This window comes from Manacus candei, unplaced genomic scaffold, assembly GCF_025592945.1.
Source record: "Manacus candei isolate 608988 ecotype Guabito, Panama unplaced genomic scaffold, ASM2559294v1 h1tg000014l, whole genome shotgun sequence".
Lineage (NCBI taxonomy): Eukaryota > Metazoa > Chordata > Aves > Passeriformes > Pipridae > Manacus > Manacus candei.
Genome location: NW_026138062.1, coordinates 33277979 through 33302704, shown reverse-complemented (window position 1 = coordinate 33302704; position 24726 = coordinate 33277979). Strand labels below are relative to the sequence as shown.

At 40.4% G+C, this 24726-nt stretch overlaps 1 protein-coding gene across 8 annotated transcripts in view; it reads left to right on the top strand.

Annotated features, from left to right (window-relative positions):
• Positions 1 to 24726, top strand: part of MTUS2 (microtubule associated scaffold protein 2) — a 252063-nt gene that overhangs the window by 173912 nt on the left and 53425 nt on the right. For 7 of the 8 annotated variants that reach the window (XM_051779009.1, XM_051779007.1, XM_051779006.1 and 4 more), the window contains 3 exons: positions 11960 to 12121; positions 17830 to 17931; positions 23063 to 23271. In XM_051779009.1, coding sequence (XP_051634969.1) covers positions 11960 to 12121; positions 17830 to 17931; positions 23063 to 23271 — 473 coding nt within the window. The remainder of the gene's footprint in view (positions 1 to 11959; positions 12122 to 17829; positions 17932 to 23062; positions 23272 to 24726) is intronic. The other variant, XM_051779010.1, reaches the window with a different exon arrangement.

The following is a 24726-nucleotide window of genomic DNA, read 5'->3' as shown; positions in this document are numbered from 1 at the left end:
GCCCATGCTTCAATTCTGGCCCTCAGAGGTGTCTGGGTGGTACTTTCTCATCCTTTCCCTCTCTTTCTGACTGGACACACAGCTGTGGTGTGGCAAGGGCAGACACATAGTGGCAGAATGTGTCTTTTCAACTATCAAATATTTTTCCTGGGCACCTACTATGAATCAAACTTCATATTATCTATACGTCATTTGCAGCCTTTAAGCCATACACAGCTCATACAATTTTGTTTGCCATGTAAAGACTAGGTGAGACATGCATCTTCCCCTGGCATCATTGGAAGGCCTTGCTTGAGGGTATTTTGGTGGATCCAATGAAATACTATTTCGTTGTACTTCTTTACACTGTTTTCCTGAGTGCTGTTGGAAAGTACAACTCCACTTCTCTTCTTCCCTTTCTATCTATATGAAAGAGTTTGTAGTCATCCCATGTGAATTTTCTCACCAAGTTTCTATAATTCTTATGGCATCATAACTCTCAGACTCGTCATTGAGTTCCAGTTCCTCCTGTTTGTTGCACAGACTATGTGTGTACTTGCCTTTGAAAAGAGTTGGGTAGCATTTCTCACTACTTTGGTAGGTGCACTTATCCACCCTGTCGCTTATGGATCTACAGGTGTTGCAACTGTGGACTCTACTCCCCAAGTTTAAAACACAGTTCACTAAGTAAGCCAATCTGCTACCAAAATCCTCCTGCCTCTTCTAGACAGGTGAATCACTTCTCTCCTGAATAGTCTGTATTTGTTGAAGAACATCCTGCAATGTTGTAGACATTGATCTACATGATGCATGAACTTCTGCCTTCATCCCTATCCCAGACTGGCAGCACAGAGGAGATCACTTGTGCCCCCTGTCCCTTCCACTTGGGCCCCCAGTGCCCTGAAGTCCTGCGTGATCTTGTCCAGGTTTTGCTTAACTGTGTCTTTGGTGCCCACATGCAAAAGAAGTAGGGGACTTTTAACCAGTTGTGGCAATCTCCCTGTGGCATGCCAAGTCTTGGCTCGTGGCAAGCAGCAAACTTCCCTTCACTATCTATGGGGCCAGCAGATGGGTGAATCGGTGCCTCTATGCCTCTCAGCAGAAAGTCACCCTCTACCAGCACTCACTGCTTCCTTCTGGCAGCTTTTAGCATGTGCTGCTTGTGTAGTTACTCTATGTGAATCTTGCTCATGAGCTGTGTCTGATGCCAGCCACCTGAAAGGTGTTTGCATGTCCTGCTCATGGTGCTCCTGGTGGCTTCACTCCCTAGGGGCCAGTTCTATGTGCAGCTTCACTGTTCCACTCTGTCTGTGCCACTATAATCCTGTGGAAATCACTTCTGCATCCTCCAATTAAATGGCCTTACATTTTTTTACCTATCAGTAGCATTTATTGTAATAAAGAGAAGCTGCTCAGTTTAATACTGCTACTGGCAGTCAGATAAATTCCAATACACAGGAAGAAATAATTTGTTCTGTAAAGGCACTGTCATTTTTTAAGAAACTACCTCTATTTAACCTTTGAGGGTTTCAACAGAATTTTATTTTTATATACTTTTAAGAGCTTTCATTTTGTGAAATAAATGCAGTTAAACATCTGTTCCCTGCAAAAGATTATAGGTCAGTTGGTATAGATTACTTCAGTTCATAGAAATATAATCATAGCTAAAACATTTTGCAAAACTAATTTATCTGGATCATTAACTCATAGCATTTAGTATTGCTAATTGTAAGATTAGTTTATTGTAAAATAATTGAATTTTACCCAAAATAATATACTAAAGGCACTGTTTGTAGTAAGCATGAGATAAGAAAAATTTTCAACAGGTCACATAACTGAAAATTTTTGCCTACTCTCCATAGATAATGCCATTTATAATATAAGCCTTTTTTGCTCTCTCTGTGTTTCTCTCTCCAGGTGTTTTTGAATTGCAGTTTTATATCCAGGCTCCTCATAACCGTCAGTATTTGTTAAAAAAAATTTAGTTTGATCAAACAGGTTAAGATGTTTTGTGAGGAAAACACTTAATCAGCAGAATTCTATGAGTCAAGCTTATTTTTGGAGCCTTAAAATACAGTAAAGCCAGCACAAGGGAGAAAATAAAGCTTTACACTGAAAGATGTTTCCTGAATGCTGAAAGTCTGGACTACACGAAAATTTTTATCAGATTTTTATTTTACTATAGATTTTTTTTTGTATGACACCTAAAATAGCCACAAAACACAGATCAAGACAGCAGTCAGTCCAGAGCAGCACTGTACACATTGTGCATTACTTACAAAGGAGTTGGTGAAAGTTAAGTGGGAAAAGCAGGTTCTCAAGTGCATTTTCTCTTGAATAACATGTTGTCCAAGGGGATGAACATGATCTGAGCACAGCAAATAGCTACTCTGAACAGCTTAGAAGACTCCCTGCCTGTCTCCAAAACACAGCTTTGGTGCCTATCACCACCTTTCTCCTCTAGCCAATACACTGTTCAGCATTCAAGGCAGGTTCTACTCAGCTGCTTGCATCCTTAATACTCTGAAATGGAGACATCTATGGGTTTGAAACTCCTTCAGGGCTGAGATGGTGATTAAGTAGTGTGAGTTAAATTTGAATGTGAAATGAAATAGGAGTTAAGTTTCTAAGCAGCTTTGAGGATCTGTGCCTGATCTCATAAAGGGCAATTAACTGGCAACTAACTGGGAATTTTCTAAGGCTCTTCCATCCTTGAGGTTTCAGTGTGACATCTCCACTCCTTAATGCATACTGCATGTTCTGAAGCCATTGTTATGCCAAGGAAGGAGTCAGACACATTTACTAGCTCTTTGATCTAGCACAATTCCATGTATACTGTAGCACCCATGTTGTGATTTGGCAGAGAAGGAGCAGACCTTAAGCACTGATAATTGTTAGGGCATTGCTTAACCTCTCCTAGTCTGGTGAGCTGTGGCAACCAATATGGATTGCTAAAGCTGGTGGAAATTCATTATCACAATTGGAATGTCATAACACTTTTACCAAGAATTACATATACCTTTAAGTGTAAAAATATGGCACTCCAAGCCAGCGTTCAAGCAAATTAAAAGCAGCAATTCCAGGGAAGAGGCATTTACTGACGATAAAATGCTGTGTCAACAGATGTCATTCCCTATAATAAAGCATGTGGCTCTAATTTGGCACGTCTTGTCATTGGGAGGAACCTCTTGCAGAGCAGATGTCACTTCTAATCCTGTCTTTCACTGGTGCCTGTGCCCTGTTAAAACTGGTATGCCAATTCAGAAGCAGGCTCAGTGCCATTAGAGCAGATGATCATGAGCACAAGTCATATTACAAAGCTGGTGCCTCAAGAAATGTGAGTGCTGGGACTGAAGGACTACCCAGGAACGTCAAAACCTTCCTACTCAGGAAACTTCCCCCCCTAGGTACATTGATTCATGCCATTAATGCTTTAGTGGTAGTAGAAAATTGATGTTATCTATATCTTCTTTCTGGTTATTTTAACTTTTGGCCAACCTCTTGTGATCACAGGGGTCATTCTGACACCTGAAGGCATTGGGTCATATATTTGTCTTTGGCAAAAATGCCATCAATGCTCAGTGTTACTTTGAGAGCTCTACAGTGCCTGGGAATTATTGTGGTGTGGAAGAGTACCCTGACGGGCAACAGGGGGAAGAAGTGGCCCTTGGACCTGTATTCGTCTCCTTTTTAAGACAGAACATGACCATACCAGACAAATACCTGAAGTAAATCTGCTCTTGTTTTACTTCACGTGTTTTTGTTTAGTATAGAGAGTAGCATTTTGTCTAAAACCCTCATCGTAAATCAGACTTTTCTTCCATTGAAGGCAACATTTCAGTTGCCCTCACTGAGAATCAAATACAGTTTTTCTTACAAATTCATCCTTCAGTAACAGTTCATTTCAGTAAGTGTACTGAACACAGGATCTAAAAAAATCTGTTGCTTGGATATAGCTACTTGTTTTCTCTCCCAAAATTAATTTGAGGGGAATTTAAATGTTTAACTGATATGTAAAATGTTCTTCTTAAATTGTGTCAGCAAGTAGAGCTTCCAAAACACTATGAGTACTTGCTTGCCTTCAAGAGTACCTCAGGTTTTAAGAACCAGCCCTTGCTACAACTAATTGATAGACTTCAGTAATTACACAGTAAGATTCTGATCTGATCTGTTAGAAATGTTAATCCATATGTCAAGGAGAAGCTTACAGCAGGTGTGTTTCTCTCTTCTCAATTAGAGAAGGAAGTATTTCTCCAGTATGGAGTCCTACTGCCTCAGCTCCTCAGAGCACCTCGTGAGACACTTCAGTGAAGTATTCATAACATGTTTCTTGTCACTGTGATCAGAGTCGTACACTGAATGAGGAAAGCTTGTAGGGAAGATTTGGTCATGAATGACCTTTGATAATTCAGCTCCAAGTAGCGCCAGGAGATTGCCCTTTCGGAAGGTGGATACACAGTGATGTCTAAGGCCCATTTTAAAATGTCTGTGCAGTCCAGGTATCCTTGGAAAGATTTCAACAAACTTATCCTTTCTGACAAATATTACAAATGATCAGCAAAACACTATGCTGTCTTCACTCTACGGCCTTAGGGGCTTTAATTAGCCAGCTATGCAAAAGCGCTCAGCTAGCCAAGCAGCTGTACAATCCACCAGTGGTAGACAAAGCTACCACCAACATATGGTGCAATTTTATTACATAAAGAAAATGCTTGTCTTTTCTGATAGAGATGTAACATTTTACCAGAAACCCAAATAAAACAGGTTATCTGATTTGAAAGTCTGGCACAGTAAGCAAGTTGTCTGCAACTCCCACTAACACATACAGAAATTTTACTCTGTGGTGAAATTTTCACCTTGCACAATGAGGCTTGTAACAATTCAGTAAGGAGCAACTTGTAACTCCACTCAAGAAAGAAATGCATTTAGCCAGATCCAAAAATTTGTATTTTAGTTGGTGATATGAAATGAATTAGTTAGTATTGATACAAGCAGGATTATCAACAGAAGGTTGTATTTCTACTATCTATTATGTGTGAAAGACACTGAAGATGCTGTCTGTGCCACAAAAATTAATCTAGATTTCAAAAACTCAGTGTCATCAAAACCAGTCAAACATATAGGAAGGAGCTTTAATTCCACTTCACAGACACAAAACATCTCCACTTTTCTTAAACCCACTCCATTGTAGGTGAGGCTAAGCTGAATGACCTCCTTTGCCAGTGGTTGGGAGCATGCGTGGCCCAGCACAGTGGATGCTTCTTGGCTGCAAGTCCAGCTGTGCTGTCAAGCAAGGGAGAGCCTGGAAGCCAGGCTAAGCCCGGTCTCCTGGTCCCTCAGTCAGTTCTTCACACTGTGGCTGCCATTTGGGCTGCTCTAACCTCCTCAAGAAAAGCTGTCGTGATTAGACTGGGTAGTGGCAGGATGAGCCACTCTACACCACTTGGACAGCTTTTATTTAGCAGCATGGATACAGCCTGGTGAACCAAGCCTCGAAGAAAGGCCGTATCTGTAAGGGCATCCTGCTGTGAGTAGGGTTGCGAGTGCTGCCCTGGCAGCACAACTGCCACCTGAGTTAGGAAAGCACAGCCTGAAGAGGTGATGCTTCCCTCTGTCCTGCCAGAAATTCAACTTCTGTCTTTTGCTTGCCTGGATCAGCTGCAAGTGCAGGTTACAGCCTCTGACTGCAGAATCAGTCATGGACAGCTGGAGGTGAAGGAGAAGCCTGCCAGTGCATCTGCACAGATATGCTTTTGCAGCTCTTCTGGTGATGGTCAGTTTTGCAGGGTTCCCGTGCTTCAGGTGCCCAACAGCTTTCTGCATGGCCAGATCCAGGGGGCCAAAACCATCTGACAGCAGGTGTCATAGGACAAAGGTGCTTGGATTTAGGATTGGAGGACATGGGGACAAGGATGGACATGCAGCAATCTCTTACAGATGTAAGTCATAGTGTACAAAAAGCCATTACTGATCACATAGCTGTCATTAATCATCAGTGATGGTGTCAAACTCCCTCCCTAGCAATGAAGGGGCTGTCTCATAGGTAGTCATCAGCAGTGCAGAGACCCAAAGCTATCTAAAACCCTGAGAGTTGTCTCCTGTGCTGAGAGGCACTGCAGATTTGGCTCCTTATTTTGTGGGAAATTATTAACCTAAAAATTCAAAATTCAGGTTTCATTTTTGAGTGTTTAGACTTCTGAAAAGTCAGCTTTTATAAAGGCATGTTGTCAGGCACAAACCTGCTCTGAAATAAATATGTTACAGAGGATTATTTCTCAAAGGGTGGGAACCCTGCAAAACTGACCATCACCATTATTTTTTTGTCTTATCCAAAAAAATGCAATGGGAAGCTAAGTAAATTAGGCATAAGCATTGTGTGGACATCAATCCTCAAGCCTCTTCTTGTTCTAGATGGAAAGGAAATCTGTCATCAGCTGGTCCCTGATCTCTTGTAAATATGGCCTATCGTATCAAGAAATACCAGATACTGGCTCTCTGCAAAGAAAAAAAACTGATTAACCAGCTAGTAATCTCATGTGCTATCATAACATCTTAATAGCGTGGTAAGCCCTCAGGACTATTGATCACACTGTACCACTTGGTCAATAGCTTTTTTTTCTGCTTGAGCTACAGAACTGTATGTTTAAATGTGTCTCTGGAAAATTACACTGTGAAGTGTTATATTGAAATAAGCCATGTTGAACTTCAAAGCAGTAGCCCCCAAAACAGTGAAATAAAAATCTCAGCTGACAGCTTGCATATCTTGCAATAATTCTATAAAAATTACCACTCTACAAATAATAATCAGAAATAAAGAATGGACATTAACTGAAGGATGGGCAAATGTTCCAACTTAGGGAAAACTATGTCTTGCTGGTTTTGTTTTTAAACATCACCTTATTATTCACAGTAGTTTAGGTGTTTTCCTTATCAAATCATTCCCCATGGCAGTGATTTTAAATTTCACTTTGTCCTTGTACTTGTGCTTGAAAACTGGGGCACAAAAGTGCAGCTTAGTAAAACCCAGGGGAATAATACATCCTAGTGTTTTGCAGGTGGAAAAAAAGTCCTCATTCATTATCAGTTTTTCCTGCTCACTTCTCTGTCTCTGCTATTTCCTTGCTGTGTGAATTTGGAAAGTGGCTCAACTCCTTTTGTAAAGCTTCTTGACTTCTGTGAGTGGAAAATTCTTTAGAAATGCTAAGTGGGATCACTGATGCAACAACTTCATGCAATACCTTCATTGTCATTAACTTGGCATCAAGAAGTATCCGAGGATCTTTTACATGGAAAGGCCTTCCTATAACCCTGGGTAAATGTTTGTCCTTCAGTCAACACACACGATGCCAGGATGTTCCCAGCGTCTTGGGTGTCATTACAGCTGTGGTGGGAGCTAACAGCTCCACGTCCACTGCCTGCACAGTGAATGCTTGACCTGCTATGCAGATCTGGAAACTCACTCGGTGTCAATAGGCTTCACATTGCTGCCAACGAGACAGGGAGCTGCAGAAGCTATAATACTCTTCTGCAGTTTGTGTTGTCAAACAAGCTACTTTTCTAGAAAGGATCTAGTTCTCCAACAAAAGGAGACTTTATTGCCCTTGATTGCAGATGGGGAAATCTGTAGCTGTGGGGCTCCAGAACACAGCTCTTCATATCGCTGTCTCCTTTCAGATCAAGACCTGCTACACGACATCGCCTAATTAATTTCTCATAAAATGCAGAATTCTTCCCATCCATGTTCCTGCTGGTTTTATGGTCATATATAACATAATATAATATTTCCATCCTTTTTTATAAATATTTCCATCCTTTTTTTTTAATAAATATTTTTAAATAATTTCAGAAAAGGATCACATACAAGAGACACAAATTCCAAGTGACATCTACAAGAGAGCCTTCCTTTTCTGAGTGTGAGGAGCCCCTGAAGTGAGCTGTGGCAGGGCAGGGCCAGAAGGTGAAGAGAACAGTGGCAGATACGGACAGAGGGTGGTTCAAAGGCATCTGGGAGCCAGTGGGATTTTGGTCATGGTTTTCTTTGAACACACAGTCTGCAATAAGTTCCCACCCCTGAATTCTGCATGTCTACCAGCATAAGAGTGTAGGGGAAGAGTGGCTGCAGCTAGGACTCTACAAAGTAACTGCAACTCTTCAAACAACTATTCTTCTTTTCTATATTTTTTTTCATAAGCAGAAGAGTAGGATTCCTTGGGGCTCCTAGTGAGGAAATGATAAAAGTGAGGCTGAAGGCCTTTAGGTCCAGCAGATTGTTAATAGTCTGCTAAACACTCTACTGCAAAGTCAGCAGTGCTGCTTCTTATAGAGCACAGAGTCTGCAAAAATACAGGGACTTTCATGTAGAAGCCCCCAAATGACTTGTCAGGTGCTTCAAAGGCAAGCAAGGAGTCTCCCAGGTTTAGACAGAATGCCAGAGTAGAGGAGTAGGAGGGAAGAGGTACAATACAACCAAGGATGTGATCACCTGGAAACTGTTCACCCACTGCACATATAGTGTTTCTGTACAGACTTTTACTGAAAAATAAGAGCTGGTATTATGGGAGGGCAAATGCTACTGACTCACCTGCTGTGCATAATAGTGGAAGGCATTATCCCCTGACGGACTGACAAATACCATCAGATGAATAAGCGTTCTGATTTTCCTACAAGTTGATTCTTTGAAGTAAAGGAAAAACTTTTATTTTCCTCTTAAACCATGAGGAATATGTATTCTTTTATATCTTTAATTTAATTTATTCTTTGAATGCTATTTGAAAAGAAATATGTAATCTAGCACCATATGTAGCAAGGTGGAACTCACCTTCCCCTGCTCCTGGGGAACTAGAAGCTGTCCCAGTGATATCCACGGAATTGGCAAACATTTGGTTTTGTGGCATACTATGCACACACATGTTGTTTTATCCCACTGTCTCTTTCCAAACTCCATCTTTGAGTGAAAAGCAAAATGAGAGATACTACATTGACCTTATCTCAGCAAATCCTGTTATAGTGATATTGCTGTTGTGGTGAAGTGACCTTGACTGGCTGCCAGACAACTCACCCTTCCGCTGTCTCACTATCTCACCTCCTCTACAGGATAGGAAAGAAAATTAGGTGAATATGTTCATGGGTAGAGATAAAGACAGGGAGATCACTTAACAACTGCTGTCACAGGCAAAACGGAGTTGACTTGGAAAAAATGATTTCATATATTTCCAATTAAAATAGAGTTGAATTGTGAGAAAAAAAAAAAAAAAAGACAAAAAAACCCCCTAAACCTTAAAATAGGTTCCCCACGCCCCTTTTTCCTAGTCTTGACTTCACTTCTCCCTTCTCTGCTTTCCCCATCCCACATCCCCATCAAGCAACGCAGTGGGAGGAGAATGGGGGTTGCAATCAGTCCACAAAAGTTCCTCTCTGCCATTTCTTCCATCTCACATTTCTTCCTGCTCCTGCATGGATCTTTACCCAGGGCTACAGTCCTTCAGTATAAACCTGCTCCAGTGTGGTTCTCATCTCCAGAGGCCACAGCTTCTACCAGGAGCTTGCTCCTGTGAGGACTCTCCACAGACTGCAGCTTCCTTTGGGCCAGTGTGGGGTCCTTCATGGATTGCTGTGTGGATATCTACTCCACCATGGTCCTCTCCAGCAGCATTTTGCCCTTTCTTAAACAGCAACACCTCCTTTTTGGCTGACAGGCCAGGCTCTACCCTGTGATGGGTTCGTTGCTGGAAGCATCCACGCTTGATACAGGACAGCCCTGTCCTCCCCTGATGCAGGCTGCCCCTGTGGCCTCAAGACACCCAGTCCAGTGATGTAGCTTGTCTCTCTGAGTCCATTTCTTAATAAAAGATCAAAAGCTGTATCACTTTTTTCTTTGCATTTTTTCCCCAGAGGTGTTTGTCCAGCCACAGCACAAGCTGTGTGGCCTGCTCTTTCCAGGCACTGGCATTTCTGATCCAGACATGCGATGAGGCTGTTTGTCAGCTTTCTCACCCACTCATTTATGTAATTAGCAGACCTCTTATGCTGTGTTTTAGACAGAAAAAGTGTTTATAGCTGGCAGCACTTTAGCTTCAATACCTAGAAAAGCTTTTTAGGGTTTTTTTTAGTAAAAGTTATGTAACTCACCTGGGCATTGTTCTTCAATGCAGGAATCGCTTCCATTCAGTCAGATTTGTGAGTTTAAACTTCTCCATGTAATACATTTCACAACTGAGAATAAAGGGCTTACATTAGAGAGGACTTGAACAGAATTGCTCTTCAAATAAAAAGAATAATTTCCTCTTCAAGGTTAGTGCTAAAACTTTTAAACAAATAGCTGAAGAAAGAAAAAAATTGTCTATGAGTGGTGCTACCCAAAGTGACTGGGTGAGTACAGGTATGAGACCACTTCAGGAATAACTTTAGGAGTGTGATGCAAATAGCCTGAGGTGGTCACACATGCTGCAACGTCCTCCTGACACCTGGTAGAAGAGATGTCCTCGTGCACAGCTGCAGAGGAGACTGGGTTAGGATGGGCCAGATTTTCTGCTGACGTGACTTTACTGAAATCAGCAGTGTTTTGTCAGTGGATAATTCAGCACATAATCTTAAAAGTTTGTTACACGGGTTAAAAATCCGTGTAGTTTGGATATAAAACAATGATCTGATGTGCTGAGGGATTGTTATGTGCACAGCAGTGTGAAGGTGACAAATGCTTCCGGTCTTTCTGTTCCTGCATAAAGTACACTACACTGTTTTGTTTGAATTTTTAATGTAGCTTGACAAAGGTCAAATATATTTGTAGAAATGCATTTATACTGCAGATACACACTTTAAATTAAGACTTATATGCAAGAGCCTTAAAGACACAGCAAAACTTAGCTATTTTGTCAGAGCCAAAAGTTTTATTCTTTCTTATCAGAATATAGGATTTTCTTTTCCAACCTGCATTTTTTTTTCTAGTAAATTTTCAGTAAGAAAGGCAAATGCGAAATCTCTCCTTTACTTGCACACATTCAAGAAGCCTATGTCTTAAAAATACTGGAGACTTGGACATACTAATTATTAAAATCATGCTATCATTTTCCTGCAGATAGTACCTAAACAATATTGTATTGTATCTTTATAAAACAATTGAAATAAGAATTATACCTTTTTCTAAAATCCTTGGGGTTTTTTATCACTATCTCCACTCATTTCAAACAAAATATTTATCTGCAAATGTTCAAGTCCAGATCTGTTGTAATCTTTTGCTCCTCTTAGACCTTGTAAATAGATAGGTAAAGAAGACACTCCAACTTTACCTTTCTCAAATGTTAAAAAATGATTGTTTTCCTTATATCTAAAAGGAACCTAGGATGCCATTATTCCCTAGACGTCAAATCCTTGAGGAAACCAAACCTATTAAAAGTTTTGAAAGAAGTCAATATAAGGTGGAAACCTTGGCAACCTAAGATTTGTTATGATTGAGGTGGATGTAAGAGTTAAGGCAGAATTTTTTTGTTTGTTTTTTGTCTTATTATTCAAACATCTGAATGTGATCTGAGGGACTTTTTGTGGGAAATCTTACCTGGGTAGAGAATTTGGAGCCTTGCACCACTGCTATTCTCGTTTGTTCTGACAACCAGTAGCTCCCAAATGTTAGGGTGAATGCGTAGGTTGGCTCCTGTAGTAGCTCCAAAGCCGTAAGCAATATAGAAATTTCTAGGTTTGTTTTTGAGCCTTGTACCCATATACCTTCATGGAGCTAGACCAAAAGCAGGTCTTAAGTTCCTATTGGAATCAGACTCCAACAGTTGCCAAGAGTCAAGTAAGTTGTTGGGAACTCTTTATTTCTGCCTAAATGTTTATACTGGACAAAATCTGTGTAACTTAGCCCAAGTCGCAGTAAGAACATGTCATTGTAGATTATAATTGCTGATAGATGTTCAGTCTGTATGCCACAGTTCACATACATTTTTTATGGACTTATAATTAGTGCGGTTTTGGTCTCCTGCAGGTTCCAGCTTTGGAAATGAAGAGCAAGCCACCCCTAAGGCATCTGCACCTTCTAAAGATGTTCCCAAGGGCAGCAGCAAGAGCACGACACAGGTATCAAGCGGCACAGCGACTCCACGCAGGACCTTACTTCTAGCACCAAAAACTGCCACAGCATCTGCTGGTAAGTGCTACAAACTTAAAAAACCACCTGCGTTAGGTGAAGAAATGCAGAAGCCTTATTATGATGCTTGCTTAATTAATTTTCTTGCCATTCTTGGGCGCACTGCCGTTGTGCTGATTTGAACTCTGTTTACTGTGGTCTCTTTGAAACACAGCTGTAATCTCATTTTGTGAGTTGTGTTTGGAGCTGAAGGCATGTACTGTCCCTAACTACACATGCTGGAGATTTAGTGTATATTTTATTGTATATATGTTTGGAAACATTGCATTGCTTTAGAGACCAAAGCATTCCACTGAGCAGATAGCTTATTGCTAGGTATGTTTGCAAGCCTCTAGGCTTTAGCAATCTGTGGTATGTTCACTCAGAGAGGTAGAAGGAGGCAAGCAAATAAAACAAAAAAAACCCTAGTCTTGTTTCCAAATTGTTTCCTTACCTAAACCCTCCTTCTGCTCAATCCAGTTATGTCTCAAATGACAAGTTCCATCAAGTTCAGATTAAATCTAACAGTTTAGACTCCATAATAAATAATTTTGTGTAAATCACCAGCCCTATCCAGTCTGGCTTTTATTCAACAGTCTTTCATCTCTATGTAAGTTCCACTGGGTTTGACAACACACTGCAAATGGAGCTGGGAAGAAAATATCAGCTGGGAAGAAAGTAGCAGCAGATATGTCAGGGGAATGTTCTGAATTACCCTGAGATTTTCTATTCCAAGGAATGATTCATTTTGTGAGGAGGGTTTTTTCCTTCTTCTTTTTTTTTTAATACCAGATAAAGAGATTTTTCTTTTTAAAAGACAGAAAACAATCACTTTCAGATGAGACAATGAAATAGTAATTGTCCTTTTTTTCTCATCAGATTGACTTTAAATTTGAAAGCACAAGTGTTAGCAGTTTCTACTTCAATAAATACATAGTCTTACTTCTACGTCTACTTATTTATTCAGTGTCTCATAGATCACAGGAAGGAGAGAGTCTCTAGAGAGAATTAGGCTGCTCGTATTCTACAGAATCCGTCATATTTCCAGCTTTACTCATTTTGTCTCAAACAATGCATGCAGAGAGATGTTATTACTCACCAAGGACATGACTAGTCATGGGTATCGGGGGGAAGGACAGAAGAAAGCTTAAAGTGGCTCTCTCTGTCTATGAGTGACTGCAAGCCCTTCTTTTTTTTAAACTTGCAGACTGCATTAGTCAACTTATAAAATACTCCTGAGAACAGCTGGAATCCATCTGAATGTAGTCAGTCCCACTGAATTGTTAACGATGTCTACAGCATGTTAGGATTTGTTTTGAATAAATACTCAATGTGCAATTTGTTAGCATGTTTTCAGTCTGAAGTGTGAAAGCAAATTGAAGCCTATACCACCATACTGGCTTTTGAAGACTCAGAAAGCTACAGGCAAATACAAGTGCTGATTCTGCAGCAGCACTTGAGAAGATGTCTCAGATAAAGCATATTTTGCTCTGGTTCCTAGACTAGCATTCAGCAGTGCTGTGAGAATGGAGAAATGGCTTTGTTTGTCTGCAGTTTTTCCAAGTGATTTCTGGAATGTTTTGCCTTGTATTTCTAATTATTTTGCATTTGCTCCTTCTGGGTTTTTTTTGGAGCAGGCTGTGTGTTTTAATTAGGAAATGTAAGTACCTTTATAGAATTGTGCATTTGGATGCATTTTTCAGAAGCAAATGCTGCAAGCACACTAGTAGACAAGATGAGCAAATATTTATGCTCACAGTTATCTTATGGCCTTAAATATCCATTTCTTTACACAAATATAGCTTTTAAAAGACATGAAATATTGGGAGATTGGTAACCTTAAATGGAATGTAGATTCATGTAAAAATTAATAGTTTGTGGCTTTGATTACTGGCTACCAGAGAGACAACGTCTTGCTGCATGAGCTCCTGTAGTGGAGGGGTTTGGCAGAACCTTGGAAGTTGTTCCATGAGGCCTGGAAGTTAGTGGTGGTTCTTGCTCTGCCAGGAACTTTTTGCTGGGAGGTTATCTACTAAGAGCCCTGAGTATGCAGCCAGAAGGAATAAAGCTAATATACAGGCATTTAACACGGAGCTAATTGGAGTTTCATATTTCAAGTCTGTGGGCAATAACACTAAGAGTTTGAAATAAATTTTCTTCCAGATTAGAGTTAATATACATTTTAAAAGACGAATTTAGAAAAAAATTCAAACAGTGTGCAAGTTCAAGAAATACACACTCATGATGCCTTATTTCCTTTTGTAATTGCATTTTTTGTATTTTTTATTTCATTTTATGAGTGCATGCACAACACCTTTTGACATTTCAAAATACATTTGATGGAGTATTATTTGAGGTTTTACATGCATTCAGGCCTGTAATAACATCTAAAATGTTCGTCTTGTTTCCCGAGTTACTGTGGAGCATCAGACTTTTTATGTGCATTTTAGCCTTTGAGTTATTTCTAGTGCACTCCAAGCTAGAAAAGATCAGACTATATAACCTCTTGCTGTGCCATACCCTGTGGTCCCGCATATAATGCTGATCATTGCACCAATGCTCTCTCTCAGATTTTTTAAACCTGAAATTCGATACTTCTGTGAAATGACAAAATCTGAGCCCAAATAATTGTAATATAAACATTAATTTTCCCTGCAGGACATTCACTTGAAATCAACATGTTCTCTGAATGTTTGTCTTTTAACCAACTAACAGCCCTTGTTTCAAAAGACAAGACAAGAAGAATCCCCATTTTTAGAAAAATGTTCAGCACAAGCTCTTCTTTGAGGTCAGATGCTAGGGATGGTTATTCCCCTAAAATTTCCCTGTGGGTGATGAGTTTAGCAGAATGATAACAGTTTCCTCCTGCAGACCATCCTTTCTTTTGCCTGCTGTGTGCTTTCTAAATCCCTCTCCTCTAAGGAGGGCCAGAGGACACCAGGGCCCTTCTACTTATGAAGGAGAAGTTGAATGATTATTAGCTCCATGTGTCCCTCTCCTTGTCCTTTTTCCAGCAAGAATGTGCTAGGCACTGGCTCTTCCCTTGCTGCACAACTCCTCCTCACTTGCCCAGTCATTGCACTGCCGCCCTACCAGACCTTAGAAGCTCTCCTGGTCTGGTAAACTGAAGGAGGGCAGTTATCCTCATTTCCCCCTCCTTGTTACTAATCTACTTATCTGCCCTTTTCAAGATATCTATTTGCACCTTCTCTCTGCTGATCTCCCATCTTCTGAAGCTGATTCTCATGCAGCTGCCCCTACTGGTCAGCACCATCTGTACCCACTGCTCTCCGCAGACCCTGCCTTGCCCTCTGCAAAACAATGGTGTTCTCTGGGCTTCTCTGCTACTTTGCTCTATTTTCTTTCAACCAGGCTCTAACTGGGGAATTGTTCCTCGCTTTGTGATTAAGGCTGGGGGGTGGGGGAGCCTGAAAAAATTCCTCAGGTGTTCCCATTGAAAATGTCTCAAAACCAAAAGTAGTTTATTATTTGCATACCCTTTGCTGCTGAAAGCGTAAGGAAAGCACACACTTTCCCTTACCATTGTCTCTGTTTGCTGTAGCAAAATTTATGGAGGAGCTCAGTCTGTGGCCCAACTGTGCATCATATTTTTGTTTTGAAAGCGACAGAAAAGCCAAAGCCTCATTACCATGAAAAAGTAATGCTTGAATCTGTAACTACATAAACTATGCCTTATAAAACAAACTCTGGTTTTGTCTCACAGCTCCCATCTCAGGTTGCTTTCACAGCCATAAACTTATTTTATGTCCTGCTCAGTAGTTAAGTACAGTGCAATAGGTGGCAGACATGGGTAATTTATATCTTCAGTCACTTCATTGTGAAAAGTATTAATCCCAAATGAGAATCAACAACTTGACTTTATAAACAGCAGAGAAAATGGAGATGGACAAAAGTAAAGGTATGAGGAAGAGTTCAGTCTTTACCAGCCCCTGACAACTAATGGTGTGATTTGCCTATGAACAGTGGAAGAGAGTCAAAGAGGGGTTTAGACCTTGTCCCATGCCACCCTCCCACAAAGAGTTGGACACAAGGCTTGTGCAGGTGCATGTGCTCTTTGCAGAAGCACTCTGCAATTAAATGCTGGAAATTATGAAGCTCAGTTTCTGGTGCATGTCAAATGCTGCATCTGCAGCTCACTGCTTGCAAGTCCTGATGCAGACCGAAGTGGAAGTGTGAATGATGCATCAGAAATAAACCTAATACTGCAATTGTGACTAACTGTGGCTTTGGAGGGAGCAGAAAACTAGTAATCCAGTAAGTGTCCCTCAAGATTATGATCCCCATATAAAATTATAACTTTTTTCCACTGCTGAAATAGATAGGTCACATTTGCATTAAACAAAATGGAAGACAGTGCTAGCTTTTGGACTGCCACTGTCATTAGGCATCACCAAGAAAATACAATTTTGTTTTTCCTGCTTCAGATACTTCAGATTCTGTGGGACATTTTCCTATAAGATGTCTGTGAACATACTCATGAGAGAAGGGAAAATTAATAAGGCAAACTTTATTTTTCCTTTATGACAAATCATTTGCCTTTAGATCTCTCTATTTTTCATGTGTATTTGGGGGCTGTGACACAGTCCTTCAGGCTAAAATTAAACCCTTAACAAACAATAATGGTAAAAAAGAGGAAAGCAAACAGGAAAATACATTAATGTCTCAGGGGGGTGGTTTTTATTGCTCTTTCTTCTTACTTCCATGATGAATGTTTTCTGCTTGAAATACTGTGGTTGTGACTGTCACACCATGGTCAAACAAGCAGGGCAGGACTTCACGTTATTGCACTCAGCATGATCCCCACAGCTATTTTGATGGGAGCTGTGGGTGGGCAGGAGGGGTGAGCTGAGCTTGGGTGGCCGCTCTGGCATTCAGATGAAGTGGTATCTCCCTGGTATACGAGGCAGTCAGTGACCACATAACTTTGACAACTGACAGACCCTCCCGAGGCCCTAACCAGAGAGCACCAGTGGTAGAAGGAATAATAACAGACACTGAGTTGCCTCTCTGAAAAATTCCGTGCCCTGTTGAATCCCGAATTGGCACAGTGTCTTGTAGGTTTGTGCACTGAATGTGCTGCACGTGTCTGTCCCTGCCTGACTTATTGCACAGGCAGAAACCCACTCTCCTGTGTCTGGGCGGCCACATCCAGCACAGCTCTGACACGTCCTGCCTGCTTCTGGTTCAAGCCTATCTCTTGCCTGTATGAGTCGGTCTTGGGAAAGCTGGTGACCAGAAAAGGCAGTTTCCTAACCTTGGAAAAATTTTATAGAGCAGGGACCTGCAGGTAACTTCAGTCAGCTTCTCCTGCAGCCCAGAATAAGGATGTGCAGCAAGGTAAAGGGACAGAGCATTGAACTCAGAAAAGATAGGATGGGCTACCCATGTAGCTGTTTGTGCCTTAGTGGCATTTGTCACTGTGCAGATGACTGAAAAACCAAGGTAGTATGTAAGGCCTTCTTTCGTCCTTCTTTAGTGCTGTGTATGTCAGCTCAACCACATGTACGCAGCTGTGTTTGCAGCTGTGGCAGGTTGGCATCCAACACTGAAGTCTGTGTAGCATCATTCTGTGTGAAGTCTAGGGTGTGTATTGAAGAAATATTTGTATTTTACCATTTTGGTATGTATCTCAGTGACATAGCTCTGCACAATTGTGAACAGAATTATAAAACAGATATCTTTCTACCTTTAATTTTTTTTTTCTAAAGCAGGTGTGAAGAAAGAAGTACAAAAAGATCAGGATGCTAACAGACCAGCTGTGTCATCCCCTAAGAAATCAGCAGTAACAGCCACAAAGCTCCATTCACCAGGTATTTATGAACCCAAAAGCAGGGGAATCCAATCTTCAGGGAAGATTTAGGCTTGTTGACTTTGCATCTCTTGTTAACACACTCAAATCTGAGACCTGCTATTGTTAAGTGAGGTTTGTTTGTGTCCAAGGTTCATAAAGCTGGCTTTGAGTACAGCAGGCTTTATCATACCAATGCAAGAGCTGAATAGACTTTTGTTTCTTTGTTACAACCATGCGATCATCTCTACTTCAAAACAAAGAGTTGCTATTACATGTTTAAGGGCAGGAGAATTTTTTTTTTTATCATTACAATTTTCTTATATAAAAAGAGAACACAGATATAGTGAAATCAGACACCTCACACAATTGCCTGGAGTGATAGTATATTACTCAGAATCTACTCTTATGCAGAGGCAGTAAATTTCCTGGGCTATTTCTACACATAATTGGAAAAGGGATTATCTATAGAAATAACCTTCAAAGTGCTATTGGGACATTGTCAGTTTGCCCTTCAATACTGAGCAAACCACATGGTTTTAGCATTTCTGAATAATACCTTTGTTTGTTTACTAAAATGAGGATAACTTGTTTCTCTTTATGTGTAAGTGTACATTGACAAATGTATAAGGTGCCTAAAGGCTTTTGTAAGACTGGTCTTTGGTTGAGGTAAATGTTTCTGAAATGAACGTGCATGGTCCCACTAATTTCATTGTGCTTGAAGTTTATCTTTTGTTGCCTCATTTTTCAGACTCTACTTGGATACTTAAAATGTCATCTCTGCAACTATATGATATGTGAGATATAATTATTGGGGTAGAACCCCATGTTGCTTTATTTGATAAAATATAAAGCATGTAGAACAGCTCTTCAGCTCCTATGACTTGCATCAGGAGTCTCTTCATGTTTACTAAACTCAGTCCCTATTCTTCTCCTTCTCAACCAACAAAATATAGAAAATGGAAGGTTAAATTTAATCTTCTCGAGCACCAGCAGGACCCACAATTCTTCTCCCTACAAAGATATTAGAGTAAAAAGGTGAACTTAGTGATGTCCTCTGAATCATATAATTTACAGACTATTTTTCACTTGATGAGATCACCAAGACAGATCCAGAGAAGAATCTGTTGCAGAGTGCCAGACCAGAAGCTCACCAGTGTTTGTAACGGTTGGAGTCCAGTTTAAGCATCAGCACTGATTGTGGCTGTAGCAGCATGTTATAGCACAGCTGATTTGCTTCTTTGAGAATTAGAAAGCAAAAGGGAAGAGCGGCATATTTGTACTGTATATTTGTCTTGTCAAGGAGACCTGCATTTCCACGGGTGACTGAATGATTTTCAAGGCTTAAATTTTTGGCGTATCCAATTCATGAGGCCTCAAAGATTTCTTCATTCTCATGAGAGGTTGAGTAACTGACCTCTGTCCATCAGTCTGATTTAGAATTTGTTCAGCTTGATTGTCTGAAATTAAGACAATCTAAAGATGTTTATCACTGTAAGGATCAAGTAGGAAAACAAACCTCATCTTCACTTATTTTTTTAGAGTAGCCTTTGGCATTCTTTAAAATAACAACAGCAATAACAAAACAATAAAGACAGACAATTTTTTCACCTACTTAACAATTTCAAAAATAGTCAAAGCAGCCATTGAACAGAGTGAGTGTAGCTAGTGCCAAGGGGCAGTAACACAGGTTTTCCTCCATTAGGATCACAAACTCCTGCATCAGGTAACTCCACCACACCTACATCTGGCCATGAGCAGGCTCTAAAATTTCTGAGTGCTGTTTTTAGGTTGTTTTTCTTCTGTTACTGGTGTCCTCGCATTCAGTTCCTTTTAATTAGTGCTGTTTTTTCACTGTCATACACCTTTTTTTAGGCTCAAATCTAGTCTTTGGGATTTGGATCAGTCCTCCTGAAGACTTGCAAGGGAGTTTTGAGATGCAGAGACTTTTAGGGATCTCAATTTTGTCTATTGATGCATTACTACCCCTGAAATCTTTGTCTAGGAGCAGATGTCCATAGATGCAGGTGCTCTCCTTCCACTCCATTTTAGGACAGTGCTTTTCTGACATCTATCATTGTACAGGCTGCTTGATATCAATTGTTTCAAAGTAATTTGCTCACTTTCCTTACCAGAATGTCAGAAATTGGACAGTTAAAAGGCAAATAAATTGCATTCCCCATCTAAATCCTCATGGACTGTATTAATTATGAGTATAGACTTGTTATGTCTTCTTGGTTCAAACACTCAGGTAGATAAAAAAGACTTGGGAGTTTTGAAGCAGATCAAAGGGGTTCAGTGATTTCAGCGTACACTGGGTCTGCCCCCCTGGTCCCACCATCAGCAAAAAGGACATTCAGGATCAGGGCCAGCATCATTAATATATACCCTGTTTTGTGCAGAGCAACAGAAGAGAGACATCAATGGCAGAATAAGCTTAGTAAGCTGCCTTTCAGACCCAAATGAACCGAGAAATTCAGATTTATCCCTGAGGAGAATAGCACTGTTTAATTTAGAAGGACAGCTTATAATACTGACAAGGACAACACAGATATGTGCACTTCAAATCTTCCAGTGAACAGGAAGGCTAGAAAGATATAAGACAAAACAACCTCATCGGTTTCTGTTTTAATTAAAACTGGACTGATTTCAAGGGCTTTCCTCTACTCTTCTCCCTAAGCTTTCTGTTGTAACACCACTGTGCTGCTTAAACTACCCAAGATTTTTATTCTAAAAAGACAAATATTTAGGGGTGTTGGTTTTATGAATTTCTTATTTTGTGATATTACCTACTGCCCAGTTAAGAGCCCTTTGACATGGACAGAAGAATCGGTAAGAAAATACCGTTCCATGCAAAACAAATATTCACAGGCTTTAACTGACAAAAAAATGGATAAAGGGCAATAGCTCAACTCTCTGGCTGAACTCTCTTAATGACAGAAACTCCTTGTATTGTACTACTTAGGTCTTGCAACAACATGACACTAACCTCTACATATTGCAAAACCTGGTATTCTTTTTTTGCAAATTCAAGACATGGACACAAAGAGTTTCAAAGTTTGTTTTGCACTTGTAACTCTTTGCAGTTGTACCATGAGATAGTTGGAGGCATAAGGGAGCATCACTACTGGAGCTTGATCCCTGTAAGCTTAGCCTGGATCCAGGACGTAGTTGGGCAAGTTGGAAGATATGCTCCCAATAGCTCCGCACAAGCTGAGGACCTGAAAAAGTAGGAATAAGTTCCTGGGGTATTGCTCTGTCAAAACCATACTGTTTCCCTGCCTCATCTAGTAAAATTGCCCTAAGGATCCTTTTGCACACTTAGGCCACGGTCTTAAAGATCTAAAAGGTCTAAAGCACATCTGACAAAATTACCTCTGGAACAATACTCCACTTTACAAATTGGCTCAGAATCATACCATCAGAGGCATCTTTGTGGAAGGATTCTTCAGGTTTTTAGGAAAGATGTAGGTAGTATCCACAGCAGAAGACTGTCCCCTGTTACATTCATTGCTGAAGACTGGTTGGAGACATTGTTTCTGTATTGTTTTTCAGGAACTGTATTCTACAGGACTGTAAAACTACAAACTGTCCTTTTTTTTTTTTTTCATATTCTTGCATACCTGACCCTTTCTGCTAATGCAGAAATGTTCCAGACCCATGCCCATCATCTCTAGTAACACATGGGACTAAGGTGTCTGACTCTTATTTTCTCCCCCTTTCTTACTGACTTTAGTTCCTAGGCTAAGAGCTGGACACTAATGGGAGGATCTGTGGAAGAGAGGCAGAGATTCCTGGCCAATATTCAGGAATGAGTTAAAGAGTATATCAGCTGAGGAGAGACTGAGGGTAGCAAAAAAAAAATCAGTAGGCTGTGCAAAGGTGATGTCCAGCTGGCCATAAATGTTTGCAGAGGAGAGTTCTCAGAAAGCTAGAAAGGTAAAGACAAAACATTGTCCGAGGGCTGGCTTGAGCAGCCTGACACTACCAGGACACTGCCTCTTCTTGCTTCATCCTCATAACTGAGTATATCCAGAGAAATTGATAGCTGACTCAAGCAGGATATGAACTTAGGAAAAAAACCTCACTGCCCTTCAGTGGCTTACCATAAGCAAGCTTTAGTTCTTGCACAATTCATGTGAATGTGCCACTGTATTTGAGCTGATATCCTAAACACAAGCTACACTAGTGCTTTCAGACGTTTGTACAGGATTGGGCTTGCTTTGAGCCAACTTGGAGCACATCAGAGAAGCCAGAATCTGGGCCTATTTCTTCTGGCAAACCATATAGTGATTCTGGTGTGACCAATGATGCAGAGAGAGCAGCCATGCAGAGCCAGTGATGTAACTCATCAGCCTTACACAGTACCTGGTGGCACTTGCATCATCATGGCTAGGCTTCGCGAACGAAGATTTGGGAAAATTTGGGGGCACTTGCATACATATCTGTTAAATGCTGCAACTTTAGATGTGTTGTAAGGGTGAGAGCAAGGGGAACTGTCAAGGTAGACTGCAGTATTGTTGATAAAAAGAAACTGTGATATCCCATAAGCAAGCAATCCATACTCTGTTTGCATTCAGGGAGGGACAACTCTGGTTCCTCATTGTCCTATTTGGAGGTAAAAGGAAATCTACAAAGGCAAACTGACACCTCTGTCAAGTCACCAAGCATGGGATTCAGGTGACAAAGAAACCACGTGCAGAGTATAAATGTCACATAGCTGTTTTCCACATCCACAATAAGATAAAGGGAATCTTGACCTGGAAGTGCCCATTTCTCTCACTACCATTTAAGAGAATCCAGCATTGCACATCAAGATGCAAACCTCTGTTCTTGTAGATGTCTAACATAGGTGAGGTGATTCCTTCCTCTAACATCAGTTCTCAGTGATACACTCTTAGGACAGCTCTTCCCAACTTGTACAAGACCTTCAGGTTCAGAGCCTGAGGTGATATGACTGTTAAAAAGCTTTGAGCTTTGGCCCCTAGCCACTGTGTTCTTGCTTTTTTTGAAAGTCTTAAAGTTCTGTGTGAGTGCTACAGACCATTTTTTCTTTTGTAGGGATGAGTCCCAAAGGCCTTAGAAACATATAAGGGTCATGTCTATACATATAAGTAAGTGACCTGAATGGTCTTTTCTTCTCTCCTTTGTAGGACATCCCAAGCAAAGGCCAACCACCCCAAAGAATGGGTTTTCCCCCAAACCAGGAGAAGGCCGAGACACTGAAAAGCAGTTCATTCAGAGACTGAAGGAAAAATGTGATGAGCAGTCCCGGCAACTAATTAATATTCAAGATGAGCTTAAAAGGGCCAGCTGTGGCTTTGATGTCTTTGCTATAACAACACAGTACTTTTTCAGGCAGGTAAGTGCAATGGGTACTTCTTACCACTGAAAAGATACTTTGCCTTTACATCTGTCCCTTGCCCAAAGTTATTTCACAGTCACTGAAAAGTTGTTCTTGGGACCAAAGCATGTAATTTCTTTGCAATGGTTATTATGAAAAGGGAATTAAAATTTCATAGAATCGTAGAAGGAAAATCTGCAAAGGTAAGGGGAATCTGACACCTTTGTCAAGTCACCAAACTTGAGATTTGAGTGGCCAAAGTAATCATGTGTTGATTGTAGATGTCAACCGGTTGTTTAGGTTGAATAATTTGATTCCGTATATTTGAAATTAAAAGCTCAGAAACTTGGAAAAGGAAGAATTTTGACTGAAGTATTTGTCACAAGCATGGAGGGGCTTCAGGATGTTTTTAAGAGTGAAGTCACAGTCTCTGACCGGTACAACTGGAATAGAAAGTGTAACTGAGATATTGACACTTGTGAGCAACTTGCAAAAACAATCCATGCATTTAGTCAGCCAAAGGTGTTAGATGAAGGAAACAATTTTCTTTCTCTGAAAAGTTATCTACTCTTCCTGTTCCCCTTGGATCAGGCAGAGTGTCTCTGTTACAGAGTTGCCAATTCCTGGAGAGGTTAGAATAACATTATCTCAACATTTAGAAGATTACACTCCTTAGGTACAGAGAACATAAAGAAAATGTTGTCGGTAATTAGCAAAGCTTGTTTATTAACTAAACTCAAGTCAAAATGAATACATTTTAAAATCACAAATGCAACCATGAAAGACTTGTAGGTCTTGCTTATTTCAAAAGCTGTTTAGTGGGAAATGTATCTGGGCTGTAAGGTCCAGGCCTGGTACACACGATGCCCATGTATTTTATACCATCTCAGGTTAAGCTGGTGTCCCAGCTACTTTGTAAAAACTGAGACAATCACCAACAGTAGGACTCAAGATTCGGATAATATCCTTGACTGCCTTTTTGTCTACTTTTGGAAGAAACAAGAATAAACTTTCAGTGTTAAATGATAGAAAGAACACCAAGAAAAAAAAACTCAGATTCAATCAGTCTTTACAAATTCTGAAATATTTTATTTAGTTTGGGGCTTTTTTTATATTTGTGGGAAAGGTTACCTTTGAAAAAACAACCGCAGTTCACGTTGTTCCCTAAGTAGGAGCTGATCTTGCCAGGGGGAGCTTCACTCAACTGAAAAAAACAGGGAATTTTTAAAATGTCCTAAATATTTTAAATAACTTCCCAGGAGATCTTCCGCCTCTATTTTTCTTTAGGCTTGACATTTCTGGACTTGTTGGGCATTTCTAACCTTTTTCTTTTTTTTTTAGCTGACTGTGGAGTATTAATCCTTGTTTAAATCAGAGGGAAACAGAAAAAGGCAGAGCACTGTCTGCTCATCTTTGTCTATGCATTGCCCACTAGGGAGAGGTTTTTCATCACATGCCTCATTCACAACTTGC